The sequence below is a fragment of the Stegodyphus dumicola genome, chromosome 5 (assembly GCF_044657685.1).
Source record: "Stegodyphus dumicola isolate Sdum_Otavi_A_Nest chromosome 5, ASM4465768v1".
Classification (NCBI taxonomy): Eukaryota; Metazoa; Arthropoda; class Arachnida; order Araneae; family Eresidae; genus Stegodyphus; species Stegodyphus dumicola.
Window position 1 is genome coordinate 84,338,089 of NC_140772.1, and position 22,940 is coordinate 84,361,028.

At 31.8% G+C, this 22,940-nt stretch overlaps 1 protein-coding gene and 1 non-coding gene across 2 annotated transcripts in view; one reads left to right on the top strand and one right to left on the bottom strand.

Moving 5' to 3' along the window:
* The window catches only part of LOC118196367 (uncharacterized), a 107,145-nt gene extending 84,742 nt beyond the window's left edge, over positions 1 to 22,403 (top strand). The window contains exons 2-3 of the mRNA XM_035367812.2: positions 10,571 to 10,731; positions 20,003 to 22,403. Of these exons, the coding sequence (XP_035223703.2) occupies positions 10,571 to 10,731; positions 20,003 to 20,356 (515 nt within the window). The 3' untranslated portion in view covers positions 20,357 to 22,403. The remainder of the gene's footprint in view (positions 1 to 10,570; positions 10,732 to 20,002) is intronic.
* Positions 5,647 to 5,720, bottom strand: TRNAT-GGU (transfer RNA threonine (anticodon GGU)). The gene has a single exon. It is a non-coding gene; the product is annotated as a tRNA-Thr (tRNA).
* Positions 22,404 to 22,940: the final 537 nt, after the last annotated feature.

Sequence of the window (22,940 nt, forward strand, 5' to 3'; positions counted from 1 at the left end):
CGTTTCAGATCTGAAGGCCCACCATAAATTTTCCAATCAATTTTGGAGACATATTTAGTGTACTTCAACATACCGTATAAAAATTATACATTAATTCCTGATAACCTTTTATGACGGGACCAGTTGTATACATTTGCAACTTACAGCTAAAGGTGTGGGAAAAAAAGCTAGTGTTCAACTGAGGTCTCTATAGGACGGAATTTTGAAGTTATAATCTGGGTAACGATGTAGAAAATCAAACACCGTAATTCGAAATTGAAAATTTATGCAGCAAAACAGCAGTAGAATTTTATAGTGCACCGCGAGAAGTTTATAGCAGTAAGGCAATAAACTGTACTACAGCCTTCTATTGAGCTACTGAGAAAATATTGCGCTCCCCTTTTAATGAAGAATGTGTCAGGACATGCAAGGTGATCTAAGACCAGGAAGACTAAGTATGCAGCTGAAAGAAAGACGGTCGTTGAGCAACATGAGAAAAAATATGTCAAACTGCAGCGATATCACTAACATTAGTATTCCGTATTTTGAGAAAAGCTATGTGAAAAAATGCTTGAATCCTTTAGGTTCTTTATCGCTTGACGCGACTTTATTAAAACGAACATTTGATAATAAAGGTTAATGCCCTTTCTTTCTTATAATCTGATAAAAATAGTTTAATGAAATTTGATCAGAGATTAAATTTCAGCCAGTCCATTGAGGAATTCCATCTGCGTCACGACCCAAAATTTTATATTGTGCAGTCATAGAGGAAAGAAATGATGATCTCTGCCTAAGATTATCAAAGAGTCATTACGAGATATAAGAGTTTGAAAAATTATGATTATTGCGAGTGGTTACAAACATCTTGCAGAAAAAGGTACGTAAACGCACTGTCTTGCTTAGGGATGGACGCGAAATGGGTTAATAAAATACGAATAAATGTTTTACCTCATCATACATAAAGTCATCCTATGCACGAGTCCACCAGACCTTATACACAGGGTCCTTAAAGTTCCCCTTTGAAATGGTCATAAAAGGAAAACTACTGGACCAAATGTTATCAAACTTGGTAATCGTATAAAGAAAGTCATGAGAATTTATTCTCTGCGAAAAATAAGAAGTTCAAAAACTCACCACCAGGGAGGGAATGCAATATTGTTATTCAAAACAAGGGTCGGAATCTAACTTAACTTTTAGTTACACGGGTTTAACATGTTGTATACCGTTAAGAAACATTGACCTAAAGAAAACTACCGTTTAAAGGCGATAAAAGTCGAATGCGCCATCCGTGTAACGAAGAAATCCGTCCGTGAAAACCGCAAATTAGAGATAGCAAATCACTTGCAAAAGTGTGCGCACTCCGGAAATCGTTTTCGTACAAATTGCTCATATTATCTACTTAGTTCCATTACATTCTTCTAATGTCACCGTTTGGTGTGGTATGATAGCTGGTTTCGTAATTGAACCATTTTTCTTTGAAGCGTAGTCGACAGCTGGACCTGTTACATGCACTGTGACTGCAGCTCGCTTAGTGTCAATATTAAGACGTTTCGTGGTACTTGAACTGCAGTGACGTGGCATTTTAGACACCACGATTTTTATGCAGGACGCTTTATGCTATTATTCGATGTGACTAAGTGCCCTAGTATACATTGGTGTTACCTACAGATACATACATATCAAAATACATTGATATATTAATTGCGTAAACATATCCTACCTACATGTAAATAATTGCTGTTACTTACATTGTTAATAGGTAGCACTTACTATGTTTGCAGATTTAGTTACATTAATACATACAAAATATCACCACATATTTTATACATGCAACTTTGTTACAATTCACAAACACAATTCCAGATTATGTAAAAAGCTAACAATATTACAAGATTCACAGCGGCGGCCACCCTTGGCGTACGGTAGCAAAATTCCCAGGCATTTCAAGGCCATCTCCAGAACAACTGACAATCTGGCCACTAGATCTTCATCGGATCCAATATCACTTTTGATTGCGATGGTTAAAGAAGAAGTGCACTTCGTCCGATATAATGAGGACTGTAAATAGATTCTAGGTACTTTCTGAAGCTAATTCTCGAATTGTTTTCACAAATAAGCTCGAGTATTTGGTGATTCAGCAACGGTTTACTCGGGAATCGCTTGCTACAGATCCATTGAACAATTGCTTTTTTATCTGCAGCCCCATAAACAAAATACATATCGGCGAGCTCCGCTTTCGAATAGAGAGGCATACTGCTAGAGACGGAAGGCAAAATAAATGTTTAAAGATACCGTACCAACTTTCACCTACCAATCTCAACATCGCCCTCTGCTTCCTCAAAGCGACATTTGCGCATTCCATTTATTATGAAAACTGCTTATTTTTGTCTCTTGTGCTTGGCTATTTTTATATATTTAGAATCCTTCTGTACATCCAACCGCCGCCCAACCGGCAGAGTGACGTTAACTGCCATACCTGTGGGCCCAGGTTCGAATCCATGGATGTTTTTACTTTTGTAGTGTCTATGTGAAGGCATCAAAATACACGGTAAGTCGAAAGTTCTCTTCATAGGGTGAAAAGAGTGGTAGAAAAGAGGAGTGGGAGAGATTAGGACAGGCTCCCTCAAAATTGGGGCGAAAGCTAAATAGTTACCATAGCTCGGCGATACCCAATTTATACCTACGAGAATGCACAGATATCGGCAATTTTTCAACTCGTAACCTGTACTTGTACAATCAATCAAAAGCTGAAAAAAATTAAGAAAATGAAATAATGAAGAATAAATAATTATATTAAAATACATTAAACAACAAAAATGACACATTTAAAAATAATCACACCTTTCAAGAATTCGAGCGTCAGCACAGAATGAGTAGTTTTTTTTTTTTTTTTTTTTTTTTTTTCGCAGTACCCGAAATGAATTCTTGAATCGATTTGTATTTCTAAAAAATACCGAAAAAGAAAGATTTTTCGTCTAAATATCAATCCATATTGTATAAGGTATTTTCTCCTTCCTTTCTGCATACCTTCCTGGTGTAACGGTAGCACACTCGGCGAGTATTCGAGAGGTCCAGGTTCGAGACCCGGGAAGGGCATCGCTCATTTTTCATATAGTCCTGCTTCAAAATAACCTAATGACTCTACAACTGTTCAGGCACTATTTCATGAATTAATTGCTCTATCGCCAAAATTGTATTCAAAAATAAGTTTCTGTTAAGCTTGTAAAACTTAAAAGTTGAGTGCATTTCTAAAAGTAGCAAAAATTTTTATATGCCTAGGATTTATTAGAAAGTTTGAGAAATTTCTGCATAATGTGAGCATTAACAATTATAGTAGAATTAAGAGCAGAAGAAAAGAAAATTTTGCAGTTTTAAATTTGAGAAGTTGTCATGTAAATTTGGCACTTTTTTAATGGGGCCGAGGAGGCAGGTATTATTTAACCCTTGTGCAAGTTCAATAGTGTCTTAAAAATTATATCGGAATGGAAGATATAGATTTCTAAAAAAAAGAGATTCATAGTAAGAATATGTCAGTTGAACTATCAGTTTTCAGAACAGAAAGAGATAGGAAAAAGTGGAAAGCTCAACTAAAAGAAGCTCATTATTTCCGATCCGATTTTGTGTTAAAATACCTATATTAGAACAACGCTATATATAAATCTAATACATATCCTACGTCGCGCTTTCAAGATATGAAAAAAGCAATTTAAATTTCGTCAATCGGCCCAGTAGAACGTGAGATGTAGAACTGTCCGTAAGTTATTTTTAATGTCATATACTACGTCTGTTGGCTTAGAAGCAATTATTATGTCTTTATGTCTCTGTTTTCTAGAATAGTTCGAAACTGTAATAGTTGTTTATTGATTCTGAAATTTAGGTCTATGTAAATGTTTTGAAATAACTGGTTTATAATGGCTGCAAATTCATGTCAGTGATGCAAGTATACTGTGTTAATATATATCAGGCCCCTTAACTGTGGCTCGCGAACCGCTTGAGGCTCTTTGACCCCTTAGGTGCGATTCAACTGCAACAAATAATGGTTTCAATTTGAGAAATATATTTGTAGTTCGTACCAGAAATCGTCGAATGACAAGCATCGTTATCAATTAGTAATTTAACTTTTTAATTAATTTATGTGCGTAATAATTTAATTTATTTCAAGTTGTCCATCTTGCCCCAATCGTCACAGAAGCAAATAAAATAGTAAATAATTCAAACTGTGCGAATTATATGGACCTTGTTATGTTTGGATCAGTCAGAGTCCTTCGGGACAGCTCAAAAGACAAACGCGAAAGTTAGAAAATAATGCATTGCAATATTTTTTTCTCAAATGTTATCTTATTTCCCGCAGTTCTTCCTTGCAATTACTCCTGTTTCTAAATGACAGCGATTAAGTGCTTTGCTATTTTTTGTAGGGACTACTTTTTTAAATTTTCGAATGGCCTGAGAAGTCGGCGAAGAAACGTCTTTCAGGCTGGAAATACGCATTCAACAGAGAGACTCTCCCAAATTAGACACATGTGAGTTTCTTTAAATTGTCTTCAAACATGTCAGTTTCTTTTAAAACTCGTGTAAGTTTTCTTGCAATGCAAAAAGTCTTCAAGTATTTTGCTATAATAAAATAACTTAACCTAACTTTTTAACTCTATAAATTACGAAATTTTAAGGATTTAATCCTCTTAAACATGAAATGAAGCAAACGAAGCTCATTATGAACAAAATAGAGACAAATTTTTGGCAAAATTTTTTTTCTCAAATTGCACATTTCTTTTCACCTATACTTTATCGCCCATTGGTTTTGAGAAATAAAACAATGCATTTGTTATTTGATCAGCTCAATAAATACTGTTTTCTGAAGCATTTTGCCAGATTCTTAGTTTGTGTCATATAAACTTCTCTTGCTTTGTATCCTTTTTAAGCAACTAAAAATTATACTCTGCTCAAATTATACCTTAGTGAGAAATTAATCGTGGTTTCTGAAAATCAAATAATTAGATTTAACTATTAATCCAACAAATAATCAATTCAAAATCGCAATCGGATATGACATGGTTCTTGAATCGAAGTCCACGTATTCATTTTAAGTTCTAATTTCTGTTCAATGAACGATCTAGTATCGTAAGTGACTAATGCAAACCCATTAGATACAAGAATCGTCCAAAAACTAAAAACCTTTCAGCTCGTAGCCGGTTGTATTAAAATTAATTGAAAATTAATTGCTTTCGTGACACAGTATTTTGTATTTCTTCTGAATTTTCTATTAAGATGTTTTTTTTCTACACTGCTTTATGCTTTTTTTTATGCTTCTTTTTCACTGCAGCTATGAATCTTCTCGGGAAATTTGTGTGCCGCTGCATAACCTTTGAGAACCATAGCTTTAATTGTACAAACTCCCTTGATATTGAAATGGTCGGACGCTAAGGTATTCTTGTGGTGTACAGATTAACACATCTAGTTAGAAATTAGAAGAACTGTACGGCTCTAAAATACTGAAGCATTTGCAAAGTATTAATAAAATACCCAAATAAAATCACCAACCATCAACCAAATTAACTGGAGAAATAAATATGTAGCTTTATCGCTTCATACCTTGTAGAGACATTAAGTATTTTTTTTTTTTTTTTTTTTTTTTTTTTTTTGAAGCAGGCAAGATGAAAAATGAGCAACCGCCTTCGCCGGGAATCGAACCACGGACCTCTGGAATACCAGTCCAGCGTGCAGAACCACTACACCACGAAGGCACGCTAGGAAGGCGGAAAAAATATCTTATAACCTGACACCAACCATCAATCAAAATAACTGTCAACATTTTGCCTTATCACTTCATGCCTGAATACAAGCCAACAATACCTTCAAATGAAGGTCCTACAAACCTTCAGAATGTTATTTATACATCTTCTTGCAAACTTCCTATGAAGGCAAATGGCAATACATAAAATCATGCATATTTCAAATTCTATAATATTTAAAGAAAAATTCAAAAGAAATCCAAGATCTTTGCATGACATAAAATGTCAAATATTTGAAGCAAATAATGGTGAATTTTACTTTCCAGTATATTTTTTATTACATGAATAAGGTTTTTGACTTTAAAATGCTACACATAGTAGTTAAAAAGTAATCACTTGCAAATATGAAATTTTTCTTAATGTCTTATGGACCTATTAGCTAAATCCTAACTAAAAAGTAATTTAATTGTTATGAAAATATGGTTTAATCTCAATATTTATGCGACGAAAGGTAAGCAATATTTTAAGGGTGCAATAAGCTAATGAATATACCAAGTGCATAAATTAATTATATAATTACTACCTTTTTACATTCATAAGAAAACAGTTATATTGTAGATCAGATACCGTTAGTAACCATTAGTAGTGTAAATGACAATAAACATTATCAGCCCAAAGGGCGTTAGCCCAGAAGGGCTATTAATTTCGTTTTGGAATTATGTGGTTTTTCACTATAAACAGTCTTTAACTTTTCAAATTGTTGCCACCAAATATTATAGCCCTGAGCCATCAAATTTTGAATAACGTACCTCTCCACCCGAATCTGAAACTCAAAATTTGGAATTTGCTTTATTATCTCTTTCATAGTTAGTAAAGCATTTGCAAGTTTTTGATTAAGAAACTCAACGATTTCAAAGCGAATGAGGGCAACACTGTACGACAAAAAAATATTTTTACCGTCAGCGTGCGAGACTGTGTATCGAAAATTCTAGAGATGCGCTCCTTTAAAATTATCTTGTGATATTGCTGTTGAATTGAATTTTATGGTTTAAGTGCGAAAAACATGACATTTAATAAGGTAACACACAAAACGTTAAAAAAAAAAAAAAAAAAAAAAAAAAAAAAACTTCTTTGGGGCATAATGTAAAATCTGAAAGCTTTCAGAATTTTTTTTTTTTTTTTGCTATTTTTAATTATATACAATTTACAATACTAATGTAAATGTTTTATTGCTGGTATTTATAGAAATTAGTAAGAAATATTTCAAGTTATGGTACATTGTGCCCCTCCAAAAAAATGTGACAGTTTTGCATCTCCCGTTCTACTGGGTCAATTGATGAAATTCAAATTAAGTGTTTCATATCTCGAAAGCGCGACTTAGGATATACATTAAATTTATATATAGCATCATTCTAACATAGGTATTTTGGCACAAAATCGGACTTTTTTTAAATGGCATGACAATATTTTTCCATATTTCGATTCTACGACTCAAATTACGCCTTAATATTAAATTTTGTAAAATCTAGTGCCAAATTTACGGAGAAATTCAAACATTTATCTTTGCGTATTTTTTTCAGTTTTTGCCAAGAATAATTTACTTGGCGAACTTCTTAATTTATAGCAACCTATTTTCTTTTTATTTTTTTTTCACTGTAGATGAGCGGGAAGAAATCATATTTTGCGTACTTTCAAATATTTTAACAAAGCGCGTATTATCATTTGACACTTTTATCGCTCAGAAAAATATGCCAAATTTTAAAACGCTCCAATATGTAAGTTCATGTATATCTTAGAAAATTTTGAATAAAAAACTAATTTCTTGCAGGTGTGCCTAGAAATAAATTTACTTTAAGAAGATGTTAAACATTTTAGAGGTTATAATACAAAATGTTTTTCGAAAAAATTTATAAAAAATATTGAAAATTACGAATTAAAAAAATTAATCATAAAAAATGGGCGAATTGTATTTGGATTAAGCCTAAATTTCGAATTCTGGTAGAAGGAATCAAGTCAGCTTAATAATAAAAAAGAGATATTAATAAATATATATCAAATTCAATTAACATTGTGCAGCTAAAATTTTGATAGCTACTTTTTTAAAAACTACTCGTGCGATTCTTACAAAACTCGTCAGTTTGGCATAATTTGAGTCATAGAATCAAAAAATTGCATATCATTTCAGAAAAACTTAGATTTTGTGTCAAAATGCCTATATTAGAAAAATGCTATATATAAATCTAATACATATCCTAAGCCGAGCTTTCGAGACATGAAAAAAGCAATTCGAATTTCGTCAGTTGGTCCAGTAGAACGAGAGATACAGAACTGTCCCACTGGTGTTTTTTTATCCAAAAGGGCTTTGTTCCTGAAGGACTATTGTTTTCGTTTTGCGATTTTGCGTCGAATCACTATAAATGTCCGTTTCACTTTTCAAATTGTTGACATCAAATGTTAGAGTCCTGCATTTTATTTGAAGAAATTAAATAATGAAGAATCTGCATAAATGTATGTATGTTTCTCGCATTGTGATAAAACAACGGTACCTAGAGCCATCCAATTTTGCATGACGTAATCCTACTGCGAATGTGGGCATCTGAAAGCCCAAATTTGAAATTTGGAATTTGTTTTATTATCGATTTCATATTTTGTAAAACTTTAACAAATTTTTGATTAACAAACTCAACGATTTTAAAGCGAGCAATACCAACACTGTATTAAGGGGGGGGGATATTGCTATAATTTGAAAGAAAGTTAAATTATATGAAGTGAATTATATTATGCTATTATTTGAAAGAAAGTGAATTATATAAACGATTTAAATACATCCCGGACATAACTTGCTCAAATGTTCAGCAAATTTATCACCAGATTTTTCATTAGAAATTTATTAGCAAATATGTCACTACGTATTGCTACATAATTAGAAAAGAAATTAAAAATCTTATGCCCAGAAATTGATAAAAAATGCGCAGTTTGTGAGGTTAGTGAATGAAATGCGAAGCAGTGTAAAATAACATAACAAGGAATGAAGCAAAAATTGTAAGACAAGTATTTAAAGATGTTCTTTAAAGACATAAGACAATTCCGATTTTATAGCATGAGGTAATATTTTTCGTGCATTATCAGCAACGATTCAAATACATCCCGGACACGGAATCATCGTCTTCAAAAGAAGAGAAATGGGCTACTAAGCATCATAATACCCACTTAATTGATATTCTTTCTGAAATTCGCAGGTGTCTTTTGCAGGTGTGAAAATGATATCAGCACTTGCTGTGGAGTAGTAACGGAACCCCATAAATCTCAAATTGTCACTCCATTTGACAGGTCCGAGATAGCATCAGCCGTCACTTATTTACTCGCTGCAGAAAAGTGGAAAACAGCGGTAGCCATATTGGTTTTCCGATAAGCAAATTGCTTTATAACCTCTAGAGAATTCCAACTCAATATTTAACTGGTATGTTTGGCAACAAGAGAAACCAAGAAATGGCTGCAAACGATAACTAAATTTTGTACCGTATTTACATTGCGATTAAGCCTAAGGTGTTACTGTAACTTCAAGAGAAAAATATACCACGTGCAAATTTTCACAAGATAAGTTATATTTAAGGCGGAACATTTTAAGTATTCCAGAATTTAATGTTAAAATAAATTCTTTTCCAATAAAGCTTTTATTTGTAAACATTCCAGAAAAGAATTTTCTTGCTGAATTTTCAAGTACTACTGATGGTTTAGATATGAGTTTTGCATACCTCACAATTCTAAAAAATAATTGGGAAAAAAAGCCTTTTATTATAAATGCTCTGTTTAAATTAGTTTTTTTCTTAAATGAAGAGAACAGTTTTCAAACATGAATTTTTCCATGGATGAAAGAGCAAAAACGAACTCACTTGTGTCATTAAGTGTAACTGTATCATCGTGCAAGTAAAATTCATATTTTGACAAGAAGCAACATTTTTGTACCTGTTATGGATTATCGCAGTCGATTCTGTTTAACAGAGCAATCTGTTAGCTAAAACCATAGTTGGTTAAGAAGTAAACAGTTTCATTGTTTATTCAAGTTCTTGTAATTTAAGAATATTATATGGCTTTCCTTTTAGTAGAATTAATTTTTTGTTATTAGAATTAATTCAAATTTTTCTCTTATTTTTAAAACAACGTCATAAATCTAGTGCCCTTTATAAATATTTTGAATTTTTATTCTATTTGGAATTTTGAATAGAACATTTCTGATTTAGGAAAAATCTGCACCAAACACAAAGATTTTGCTTTGCCTAATTTTACGTTGTACTTTGGCGTGTTTCTCTTCTCTTTTGATATACTTAAGCATTTTAAAAGAAGCATATTTATTCAGGGTAATAAAGGAGTGCAATTAACAGCCCATAAAAAGGCAGAGATTGATCGTAAGGAAAATTTAGTTAAAAACTCTTTCTTCTCATCGCTTTCCCGCAGAATGTGAGCACGAGAGGCTGATAAAAACTACTTTGAATAGGGCCTCAGAGTTCAGACTTCTTAAGCAGATCCTGCATTTATAGATCTCCTTTATTTCTTAATTTTTTTAGCTTGCAAATTAATTCATTCTAAAGAGAAATATCTTAGGACGAATTTAAAAGTAAATGTTTTCTGGATCATATATTCAGTGAAGTTTCAATATAATATTTTGGAGAAAAGCATTAAGAAATTCGAATTATGTCTACTACGTACTTACAGATATCATGTTTTGAATTTTAGACTAAATCTAAACAAGAATTAAATTTGAAATTTATATTTCAGAACTATGTTGCACATTTTGATTCCTTGAAATTGGATTTGGAAATTATCCAAGTTTTACCATTACGATATTCTTTTTTTTTTTTCAGGTCAAGGCCAGCCGAGTGTATTAGGTAAAACACGTCGCCCTAGGACCGCTTTTACCAGCCAGCAACTTTTGGAACTGGAGAACCAATTTCGCATGAACAAGTACCTTTCCAGGCCCAAAAGGTTCGAAGTTGCTACTAACCTCATGCTCACTGAAACCCAGGTAGCCTTAAAAGTTTATAAATATTTCTTCTAATACTACATTTCCCTCTCGCTTTAAAATTAAGCCTTCATATATTTAAAATGTTAAATTAAAGCAAATATTTAGAATGTCATATTTAATGCCTTTTATTTTTTATGCATCTCCATTTTGCATCGTAGAATATACCAATCGATCGAAAAAGAGATCCCAGCTAGATTTTCCTCTTCGCAGAAAATAATAGAAGGCATGTCATCACGTGTCATACCAGTTATTCCTACATAGAACTGTGTTTTTAATTAGTTAAACTACTATACCTAAAAATTATCTAGCTTTTGTTTACGTTCGAAAGCGCACTTAAGAGTTAACAAAATAAAGTATCAAAAATTGCTAAAAATTAAAATGCAAACGATTTAATTTTAATGACATATAATATTTTTATATAATAATACACTTATTGAAGTTAAAATAAAGAAAATGTAAATATATTGGTAAAACCCAAACTTTATTACATTTACTACGTAATGAGTAAAAAGGAGAACTCATAATTCATTGAAAATACTTAAAGCAAGTGAAATGCTTGTAGGGTTTATATTTATTTTAACTAACATTTATTTTAAGTTTAAACTATCTTTCCTGTCAAGCCTTACTTTCCCCTGGAATTGCCAATGCCAGAGTATGTAAATTTTAGTAGAACGCGCAAAGTATTCAAAATTGTCAGCGGAAGAAATCTGAGTTAAATAGAAGGGAAACGAGTTCGAAAGTGTGCTTTCTTGCTTCACGAGCGTGGAGGTGGCTAGGTAGAAATTGAAGAACCACGCTTTTCGGCCTGTGTGCTTGCCTCGGTAGATAGTTAAATCTTTCAACGTAATATTCAGAAGTTTGCTGAATTGTCAGCGGTATCTTAGAACGTGGTTAGGTTAGTTACGTTTTAGAGAGCCTCGTAGGTAGTCACTTGTTATTATTCATTTTTAGTTTCTTATTTTTATTTTACCGCCGGGTCGGCGTAGTTTGTGAGCGTCAAGAGCACGCATCTGTAATTTCTAAAGTTGAATAAAAAGGGATTTAAACCCTTCTCAAGACTTTGTGTACTTTCCAGTTCATAGCAGTCACCACTATTGTTGCGTGCAGGTTGGGAGCGCGAACATTACATACTTTAAATTCAAGTAACTCCCGCTAAGTGGCTACAGCTTTAGGAAATCCAAGATTTAAAAATAATATGAAAGATAAAAGATGATTTGTATCAATATTTCTTATAGTAATTGCTTCATTTTAAATAAAGAAAAATTAAAACGCATTTTAAGAGCACAATTCCAAAAGTGATCGTAATTCTACCATGTTTTTAATGCAATAGTCTTTTATAAATTCTATCTTAATCATTTTACAGTAATTTAAATGACATACGAGTGCCGAAGACGAAATATTAGAAATCTTATGAAAAAACTGTCACTATCTCTAACTATAAAATAATTCTAAAAGAGCAAACAAAAACAAAAAATCTAGTATTTGGTAATTTCATTTGGCGGGTGGATGAAGACTTAAATAATGATTTTTAATTCAGCTTCCAGAAGAAACCATTACGACCATAGCTATTTTATTAGCCTGTTTAAAAGTAACTGTTTTTGAGCATAATTTTTGCTATATTATTTGATTCTTCAGACAGTAAACTTAGTAATACGAAGTCTTGCTTGCATCTTGAAATAAATGCCATTTTGGAAACTTAGTAAATGCTAAACGCAGGAGTAATGTTACTCTTTATAATACATTGCTATCGACCTCATATCTTACGGAAATTCCCACTCATTGCTGTGATTTTTGTTTAAAAACTGTCGTATCGTTAGGTAAAAATCTGTTGAGTTTTAGTAAAAAAATTTAAGTAACCTGAAGCAGTTATTCTATTATAAAAAGCATTTTCTGCCTTTATTTTATAACTGCAGGAAAAACTGTTTCACAGGTTTTGCACAGTATTTTGCATTCTTACTTCATATTCTCGTTCCATTTAATTATGTGTCGCTAAAGTTTGAGCAGAATAGTGTCTCGTTCTATACAATTAAAATGCATATGAAGTATAAATAAATTGAAAACAATAGTTTTTAAAAGCCTATCATTTTAATTTAATATTTAACAGATGAAAGAGTTTTCAAATAAACATTTCACCTGTTTAAATGACTGTAATTCCGGTGTATAACGCACATCGGTACCTATAATTTCAAACTACTTTTTTATTTTTAGGTATATTTGCCGTATATCGCGCACTCTTTTCTTTACGAAGAAACCTGAAAGATGCATGTGCGATGCGTTTATCTTTTGAAGTCATTCATTCGAAGATCTTTCCCAGGCTCTCGAACAATGGTATACTGAATTGACAGGCGATAAAGGGAACAATATGTATGTGGGGAAAACGCTTGAGAAGAAAAGAATTATACAAAATTCTTTACTTTTCAAGCATTTTACCCACACACATATTTAGAAGGTGGACACATCTTTGGAAGAAAGAAGGTGGGCTGTACACAAGAATGTTATTCCAGAGTTTCAAAAATGAAGGATATAATTTGGGTGAAGAATGCACTTCCAATCCGAATGAATTAGCGGAATTATTTTTCTCTTTCTGTGGTCATTTAAAGCCGTGATTTTGAAGGAAACGTTGAAGGCTCTAGTAAAGCGCAATTGCTTTAGTTGATCTAATGGCCCCTTCAGTAGCAAACAGGATTCCCGTCAAATGAAACAAACACACTGCAGGTTTCAAACGTAAAGTTATACAGTTTGGAAAAAAAAAAAAAAAAAATGGAAATCGTGCTGCAGCAAGGATATTGTTGGTGAAAGCTCCATACACGAGTAGAAGAAAAATAAAATCACAGTAATTAATATGCCAAAGAATAAGTATGCTTTTAGTAAAGTAGTAACGAAACGGTTTATATCAAAAGAAAGCGTTGCGGACTGATTCCTGGAAAACCACATAATGGTTTAGTTGGAATAAGAAACAGCGTTTATGTATTTGCCTTAAAGTGGGAAAAAAAGAGTGCAAGTGAAAGTATAAACTTGAAAGCAACTTTTGTTGGTGTAGTCGATTTATGGTACCGAACAATTTAGTTCTACATTTTTAATAAGAAGAAATTATTGAAATTATATAATACAAACATGGTAGGTATACCAAGTGGATTAACGCCATTAGTTCAGCTTTTATATTCGTGTATCAATAAATCATTCAAAGAAAATTTAAGACGACAGTAGAATATGTGACTACAAGAAAAGAAACAAAAATTTCGCAAAGGCTTCCGAAAGATTTGTAAAACAAGCTGAAACATTTCCAGAAGTATGTTATTGACCTATGAAGGCCAAAAAAAATTTACTGTCACATATTGGAAAGAAAGGATGGATGGCCGAAAACGGTGTGAAAATGTTGATAAGAAATGTTTGCCATAAACGTCCTGTTGCCTTAAATAGTCTATAAAATCGCTTAGTTTGGAACATGTTCAGATCCCATCTAACGGATAATAAGAAGAAATTATTGAAATTATATAATAAAACTTAGTAGGTATACCAAGCGGATTAACGCCATTAGTTCAGCTTTTAGATTTGTGTATCAATAAACCATTCAAAGAAAATTTAAGACGACATTGGAATATGTGCATGTCAAACCGTTAAAAACCATTTACAAAAGAAGGTTTCATGCTTCATGCCAGTCTAGAAATATTGCGTGAGTAGGTAATAAAACGACGGAATGAAATTAAACCCGACATAATTCAGAAGTCATTTAAAATGTTTTATAGCCTAGATACAACCAAAGATGATTATTCATTTATGAATCAGAGTAATAGTGATAGTGAGGATGAAACAGAATTCTGTGATGTGTCTGAAGATATAGCGGAAGACGAATATGACGAACTTTTCATTTTATGCAATAATGGAAATTTTTAAGTTCGTAAGGTATATCACTTCTTTTAATAAACAGAAGTTAGATATATGTAGAAATCCAATTTCTGTGTGCTCAGCTCATCTTTTCCTTATTTTTAAATCTTTCCTTTTTATATTCGACATATAATGCGCATCTGTAAATTTCGAACTTATTTTTTGAATTTAAAGTGAATTTAAAGTCGGAGAATACGGCATTTTTATATAATAAATATTTTTAAAGCAAACGTAAGAATGAAATTTATTTTTTTGTGCACCAAATGAAAAAATAAATTACTTGAAAGGTAAATTTGTAAAATTATGATGGAATCTTGTACGAAAGTATCAAATTTTACTCAGTTTTATTTACATAACCACAGTTAACTCGAACTGGAATAAAAGTGACATTTGTTTTTCTCAGCAGCAAATATACCTTTCTAACAAGAAAAAGAATTTAAAACATAATATTTAAAGAATTTAAATATTATGTCATTTTAATTCAGAAAGATACTTCATTCAACAGTTAAAAATAATTTATTATCAATTCACCGATTATACGACAGAATGATAATCTGTCTAGTATTGCAGTGCATATACTGTTTTTACAATAAAATTAAATTTTGTATTAATTAAAGTAATACAAATAAAACCCTGTAGCACCGTTTATACTACAGAATGATAATCAGAATGATAATTTAGTTTACAGAGCAATTTTTTAAATGCTATTCAACACTCATAGTTCATTTTGTATAATTTGTATTGCAAATATTGTAACCCTAGTCCTTAACAAAAGATAAAATATGTGAAAGACATTCTCTGTAATCTTACCTAAATAACTTTAGTCTGGCCACTTTTGGTTTTACTCTCAGTTATTATACCTTCCGATATTTTAAACTTTTCATACAGTTCTTATTATTTAATTTATAAGAAGATTTTGCCTTCCCTCGTGAGTGCTCTCATGATGTAACTAGTGTTACACTCGAATACACACTCTAAAGTAGCTTACGTAATATAGTTAGAGATATTACCCTCTTAGAAGCAGGGAATAGGAAAGATTTAGTTATGTCTTCGGGGAGGGGGCTTAGGTTCGAAGCAAAGATCTTCCCATCGCTAGTTGAAGGTACAAATTTTACACCACGAAAATACTAACGGAATGCAACAATCATTTATAAGCTCTTGACTATCAGAAATCTAAAATGAAATAAGTTTTAGGCAATTTGCTACTCAGATAATGATCCAACCTCTCTTCTTTCCCCCTCTCAGTGACTTCAAATATCTGAAGTTTATTTTTTAAAACGATGTCTAATAGTATTTTTGATCTGGTTCAAATGTTGAAGACTGTCCAAGTATTATCTTTCACTAAATGTGGCACATCTAACTTGTCTCGCATTGTCATCAAATGCATAGGTTTTACTATTTACTGACCTTCTTTATTTATTGGTTGTGAAAAGCAGAAAATGAATGAAGCTTCGTTACGGCAAAAGAAACTCTAATAAGTACATTCTAAGAAAATTTAAACAGTGTTCGTTTAGTAAAAATGGAATCTGAGAATCCAAGAATAAACTTCTTCTTTCACCAGTACTTTACCACTAATAAAATAAAGGGCAATATTAAAAACATTGATTTATGAAATTTTCATAATTAACTACCTGAAATTGACATTTTTGAATATTTACATTTTCGTTTTGCAAAGTCATATTCTTAAAGTCAATATTGAGTTGCATCTGGTTTGCAGAGTTGTCAAAGAGCGTTTTTTCTCAGAAAATTGTCGGAGCTATCTCACTCATGATCAGTTGCCATACCAATAACCAAAGCCAGTCGAAAATAGGAGGCACTTATGTTGGCCTACTTTTCTTAATAATATGAAGCTCTTGAAAGAGTTAATTATTTGTAATTTGTTGGGGAATTTCTCATTTGATTCTCTGCCTATAACCAGTGCAAACTGTTTACTGAAGAAGGATGGTTTTGTGCTTCGTTTTTAATCAGTCTTTGCTACTACAAGATATAGTAGCTAACAACATTAGTATTGTTAACTAACATTAGTATTGTTAACTAACAACAGTTCAGTTGAAGCAAGGCTCCCAATTATGAAATGAACTCTCCCAAATATTATGTTGATTGCCAAATTTAAGGAAAGGAAAACAGGTAGATCGTAGGGAAACCATACCAATATTTAAATAATTTATTCAAACTGGAAGAAAATCGTGAGAAAGTTATTGCACATCATGATATAAGAATAACAATTTAAGTTAATTTTACTGATTCAGGAAGACTTATGGGAAGAGAAAACTGAAAAACAATAAAAACAGGAGTATCCTGTTTTCACAGAATCCCAGGATCTTAGCACATCTATATTTTAATCGATGTTGTTCTGTTACCAATAGTTTTATCAAATGAATTAACATTTTATTAGCCTTTATATCATCTATACTGCAGTAGATATAATGCTTAGAACTTATTAGGGTTTTGCCTTTAAAGCTCATCGAAAACATCAGCTTAGCAATCTCGTTCCTACATTGTTTGTATTTCGGTATTCTAAACGATATTCTATGAAATTAAATCTATTTAATTAGTCTCAGTTTCATAGAATATTACTCAGTGTATTTATATTTAAAGAATATACGTAGTAAATAAAATTCTATGAAATTAAGTCTGAGATACAGATGAAAACATGAGACGCATGTGCACAAAATTAGATTTCAAATTAAATAGATGATATGCATTTAAACTACTCATTTTTGTAGTCGAACAAGTGAAAATACAGCATTATGCTTTAATTATTCTCAAGTAATATAGTTAGCATGTGAACTCTTTATTAAAAGTGCCGCATTATTAGTACATAATTTAATTTGAACTCCCATTTCTTCGAACCAGCATTTAAATACAAATTATAACATACTATTTCTAAACATATACCATTATTATCATAAATATTTCATATGACGGTAGCATACCATTTAATTTAATCATTTAAATTATGCAGAAATAAACCTTGAATTTCTGAACACATTAATAACACTAGCATTCCTTTTATGTTCAATATCAAGCATTTTAAAACTCCTCTTTTTTAATGATTAAAATCTCAAAGATAATTGTGCACCACTTGAAAATTTAAATACCCTTATTCAGTCTCCTGTATAGAGAATGAATGACACAAGTTCAGCCGCTGACGAATTCTTAGAAAAAAAAATGACTTGAATCATGAATCGTTCAGAAACACAAAAGCTGGAAATAAGAGAGAGAAATAAACCAAAACCAAAATATTCAACCCGAAAATCAAGTCTCTAAAAGAGAAAAACGGGGTTGGCAGATAATGGCAAAAAATCCCGCATTTATTTTCTCCATGCTCCCAAAAAGCGCCGTCAATTTTGGCTCCCAAAGTAATTTAAAAAACAAATCAAGAAAAAAAGGGCGATAAAAGTGGAAGTTTTTTTTCCTCCAACATTTCCAACGATACCGCAAAAAGGAGAAGAGTTAGCTACATTAAGGGGAAGGGCTTTCTTTCTATTTTCCATGGTCACCGTCTCAATGTCTCCGAAACGATTCTTCCAATCGGCCGATTCCTCCCCCGAGAGGACATCCCTCTCCCCAACCTCTCTCTCCAAGAAAAAGAGCTGCAAGTCAGGAGCTTCGCAATCATCCACAGGGTGAGGCAATAACAACTCTCGGACGAGGGGAATTGTAATAAATTGGACGTTTTGGGCGAATAAAATTGCGGCGGCTTTCGCTGACTTCTGATTAGGCTAACTACAAGTAAATTAGAGAGATTGATTGTCAGAGACTCCAGAGGCACTTCTTCGCACAGACAAAGGCCTCGGCAATGATAATTAGCGAGCCAACGGCGCCGCTTCATTTAATTATGCGCCATCTTTCCTTTCTCTTCTTCTTTTCCAATCGACGCCATCTTCGGAAAAGAGGGACCATCCACCAGATAATTCTTTGTATTCAGATCCTTATTCTTAATGAAGGGGTGGAATCAAGCAAAATTAGATGAAAAACTAAAATTTATAAATGTTGAAAATTTTTCGTGTGTTCATGTAGTTTCTATTTTTCACGGTTCCTATTTTTAAAAAATAATCACATTCTTAATGATAAAAGGTAATCTCTTACTGCTTTCCTTGCACATATTAAACGATCTTTCTTATTTCTAGCATCCTCTCCTACTTTTTCTGTATTATTCTAAAATTTATATTGATTCAGAATATCGAATGTTTTTGTTACCCTGTAACGTTTATTCTAAGTTTATAACAGTTATTTTTAAGTTTATGCACCTTTTCTGTCTCTTCTAATTTCAGCTTACAATTCCTTATCAGAATGAGTTTTTAGAATCGTGTTAAATGCAAATGAGAAGGAGTAGCATTTAAGTCGAAGTTCAACTGTCTTCGAGAGTTGAACTGTCTTCAAGAGTATCAGAATTTCTGAATAGCGCACGCTTGCCTTTTCGGCTATGTCTCTAAGTTGTTACTACGCTCCGCCGTATGCCCTCGATAGCTTCGCTACCTAATTTAATATTAGGGGCCAGCTAGTTAGAATTGTGTTAGTTTCGGCTAAATCTCTTTAGTTAGTCATTATTTAAGTTCTTATTTCTTATATTTTTGAGTTTAAGCCCAAGTGGAGGCTCTTTGTTGTATGTCCTGAGAAAGGGACCGTCTGTACACCTTTAGTTTGAGCAATAAAGGGTAATTAACCTTCTTCAGTTCTCGTTTCTGTTTCTGGACTTAAGCGATTTTTCACTTAGTAGTAGTTCACTAGGTTCCTCCACACTTAGTTAATAGATAAAAGAGATGAACATTGCAACCTAGAGCTACAGTTTACTGTTACTATATCCTTGTAGAAATTCAGCAACGAACTTATAAAAGGATATCTAGCCACGAAGAAGATTTAATATCTGAAATGGAATACTTGTTTAGTGATTACTGGGAAAACTCTTTTTGAGAAAAATTAATATAAAAGCCAAGTTCAGGAAAGATGGAGAAAGGAGTTAGAAAGATGAATCTGCTTTTTAAGGTGGAAAAGCTTGAGTAGTATGTAAAATAATACGTGGAGATGGATATATATTTCAGCTCAGTTTCTATTATATTAAAATTTTTCTTTTGTTACTTTTCATTGAGGAACATTCTTAAAACATTATTATTTTATGACAATGAATTTTCTGTGTTTCCTTAATAATTCTTTTGCAGATTTTTTGTTATAAAACTTCATTAAAAGTGTATCATAGACGATGACGATGATTCTCTTGTTTTATGCAAACAGGTAAATTTTAGAATATTACAGAGCAAATATTCATCTATTCTTGAAAGGCGGATAGTATTATTAAATATAATTAATTTAAAATATGAAAAAAAATGCATCTGAATTCTGAAAACCATTCCAAATTGCGATTAATGAGTTTTTAATATTGCAGGTGAAAATATGGTTCCAAAACAGGAGAATGAAGTGGAAAAGAAGCAAAAAAGCACAGCAAGAATCTAAATCTCGGACAGATTCTGATACAACAAACAAGAATTCATCTAGCCGTCCCCCAGATGGCGTTGTTGTTATGGAACACACAAAGAGGACCACTTCCGACGAAGAAGAAGAGCACGATGTTCCTTCATCGCCATTTTGCGATTCTTCGGACCGAATTTTGAATTCCGATCACCTACCCGTAGGAATCTGCCACGCGCAAATCGACATCAATGGCGAATGCAGCGACACTAGTTCTCATGGACCTTGCCCTTCACCTAAAGACACAATTTATAGGCCGTATATCGGCTAGCATTGATCGCGATAAATATATGGGGTGAATCACATGGGAAAAAACAATCTAGCAATTCAGTTCATCTGTCGGGGGCTTTTGATGTCTGAGTACAGACTCCAGCATTAACAAAAGTTTTCTAGTATGTGAAATTAAAGCAGCAAGTTGTTACTCATCGAAAAAGCTGCCAAAATGATTTAGTATTTTCATGAGAATTACGTGTCATTCTGGATTATTCAGAAGAACATCAGAAACTATGCTACTATGATCCTCATTCACAAAAATGTTTTGTATTAGAATGTCTGTAATATTTGTAAAATGATTTCCTAACATTCATCTGACAGCGGTATCATATGAGTAATTCTCGAAGTTATTAAAACGCCTTCTAACGAGCTTGTATCACAACCTCGACTTAGAAAAACTTAAATGTAATGATGTAAAATGTATATCTACTAGTTATTTAGAAATGAAATGCCAGAAGAAAGCAATAAACTAAATTAAATATTACGGTTGCAAAAGAAGACAAAAAAAAGCAAAAATGTTTTAGTCATCATATTATTCTCTTTGTTTTATTACATTAATTCTAAAAGAACGCATTTATTCAGTTGGTCATCAAGAAGTCATACGTATATTATACGCTAGTCATCATATGTATATTTATCCTTTTCTTTTACATATATTTTGAAAGATAAATTGAATTCCAGATAATTCTATGAAACTTGGGAACTTGAAATTAAAACGGAAGTTTTAATTTCATAAAAATATATTTCTGTTGTATGCTGTTATACAGGATTTACATAATCTTACATATTTTAAGGTTGTGTAATTAATTTCTATCAATCTAAACTACGGTCTATTGCAAAAGAAGCGTATATGTTAGACTTATATTTATAATTAAAATTTTACATGAAAAAATAAATGTCTATAAAATTAATTTTCAAAAACTTGTTTAGGTTAACGTAACTTCATCTTGGAATTTACTTTTCCGATTTCTTTCTGTTTAAGGAAAAAGTAATAATAATTAAGTCTTATTTCACTGGAATGAATCATGTTGACTTCCTTAAATTTTAATAACAAGACAAAAGTATTCAGTTTTGAAGAACAGTTTCAATTTTTTTTTAAAATCTTGAATCTTTAATATGCAATTCTATTAAAATATCCTAAGGAAAGCAAGAATGCATACTGCATGATATTTTTTGAAATTACATCATAAATTGTTATGCAGAACAGTGAAAGGTAATTAAGTTAAAAATTTTCTATAAAAATATTGCAGTTTCGTTATAAATAGTTTTGAGATTTCATATAATCCAAAATTTCAGTCCATTTAATTCTTAAAGTATTCGAATGAAAGATTTTATGATAAAACTAATCTCATTGGTGAGTGGCAAAATATGTTCCAAATAATTTTACAAAATAATTTTGAGTATAATTGCCATTCAAAGATCTTTACGTTTTAAGACTTGAAATATGTGTGATTAGTAGCTATAAGAAAGGTACAGAATTAAATTAAGAAATTTTATCACTGAGAGAAAAATTGAAGTTTGTAAACCATGAAAGAAAAAACTGTCCTTTTTTCCAGAATGGGGGAATTCGAGAGCTAATTTTTTTAAAACTCTTCAGCCTTTGGGTTTTGACTATGTACTGGTATGTACTATGTAAGTTGAACACTCCAAATGTATTTACGGGTAAAATGCATGTGTCATTGTTAAAAATGGGTAAATAATCGCCGGAATCACCGAAAATGTACTGAAAACATATAATTATTTTAATCCGAAATAGTAATTTCAGACAACAATAAAACTTTCTTGGATATGGATTCAAAATAAGGAATGGAAGTTGACATTTAATATGTATTTGATCAGACTGTAAAAAATAGTCATCTTTTTGAAAGTATAAATACGTGTAAAGAGAGCTGCAGTACATTTTACATATTGAGAAGCGCGCAATATCAGTTATAAATTACATTGCAAGATGTTTTTGAGTAATATCTCATAAACGATCATGAAGTTCACTTGTAAATAGTGTATACATTGTGTGAAAAATATTAAATATAAAAAATTGTACTTAATATGTCTCCTTTTCTTTTATTATTTTGTCATGTTTGATGATTTCACATCTGATGATTTCACACTTGTATCAAAAAGCGAAATTCCTTATTCCATTTCACAAAGACCACACATAATCATCACATTAAAACTACTTAAAATGCACATAAATGTAGAAATTTATAATTTACTTTGCAACTGGGTGAATACAAAAAAGTCTTATTTCAAGTTTCAATCTTTATTATTCGAAAGTAAAATTTGTAATTCTACATTAACTGATAGTAGCAATCCTCACTGATTTGGGAATATACCGATGTACCTGTGACTCGATGACAAATATGATTGCCAACGAAATAAATCTTTATCTACGTCAGAAAATGTAATTCCACGTGTTTTTAAATCCTTCAGTATGAATTTCATTGTAAACTCACTGCACTGAGTAAAATATACGGACACCTCCAGTCTGCTTTATTTCTTTGTCGGAAGGCTTTTTCGAAAAAAAATTAGTTTGTATTGCTTTACAATATCTCCTTGCAAATAAAGTTTAAAATAAATAACAT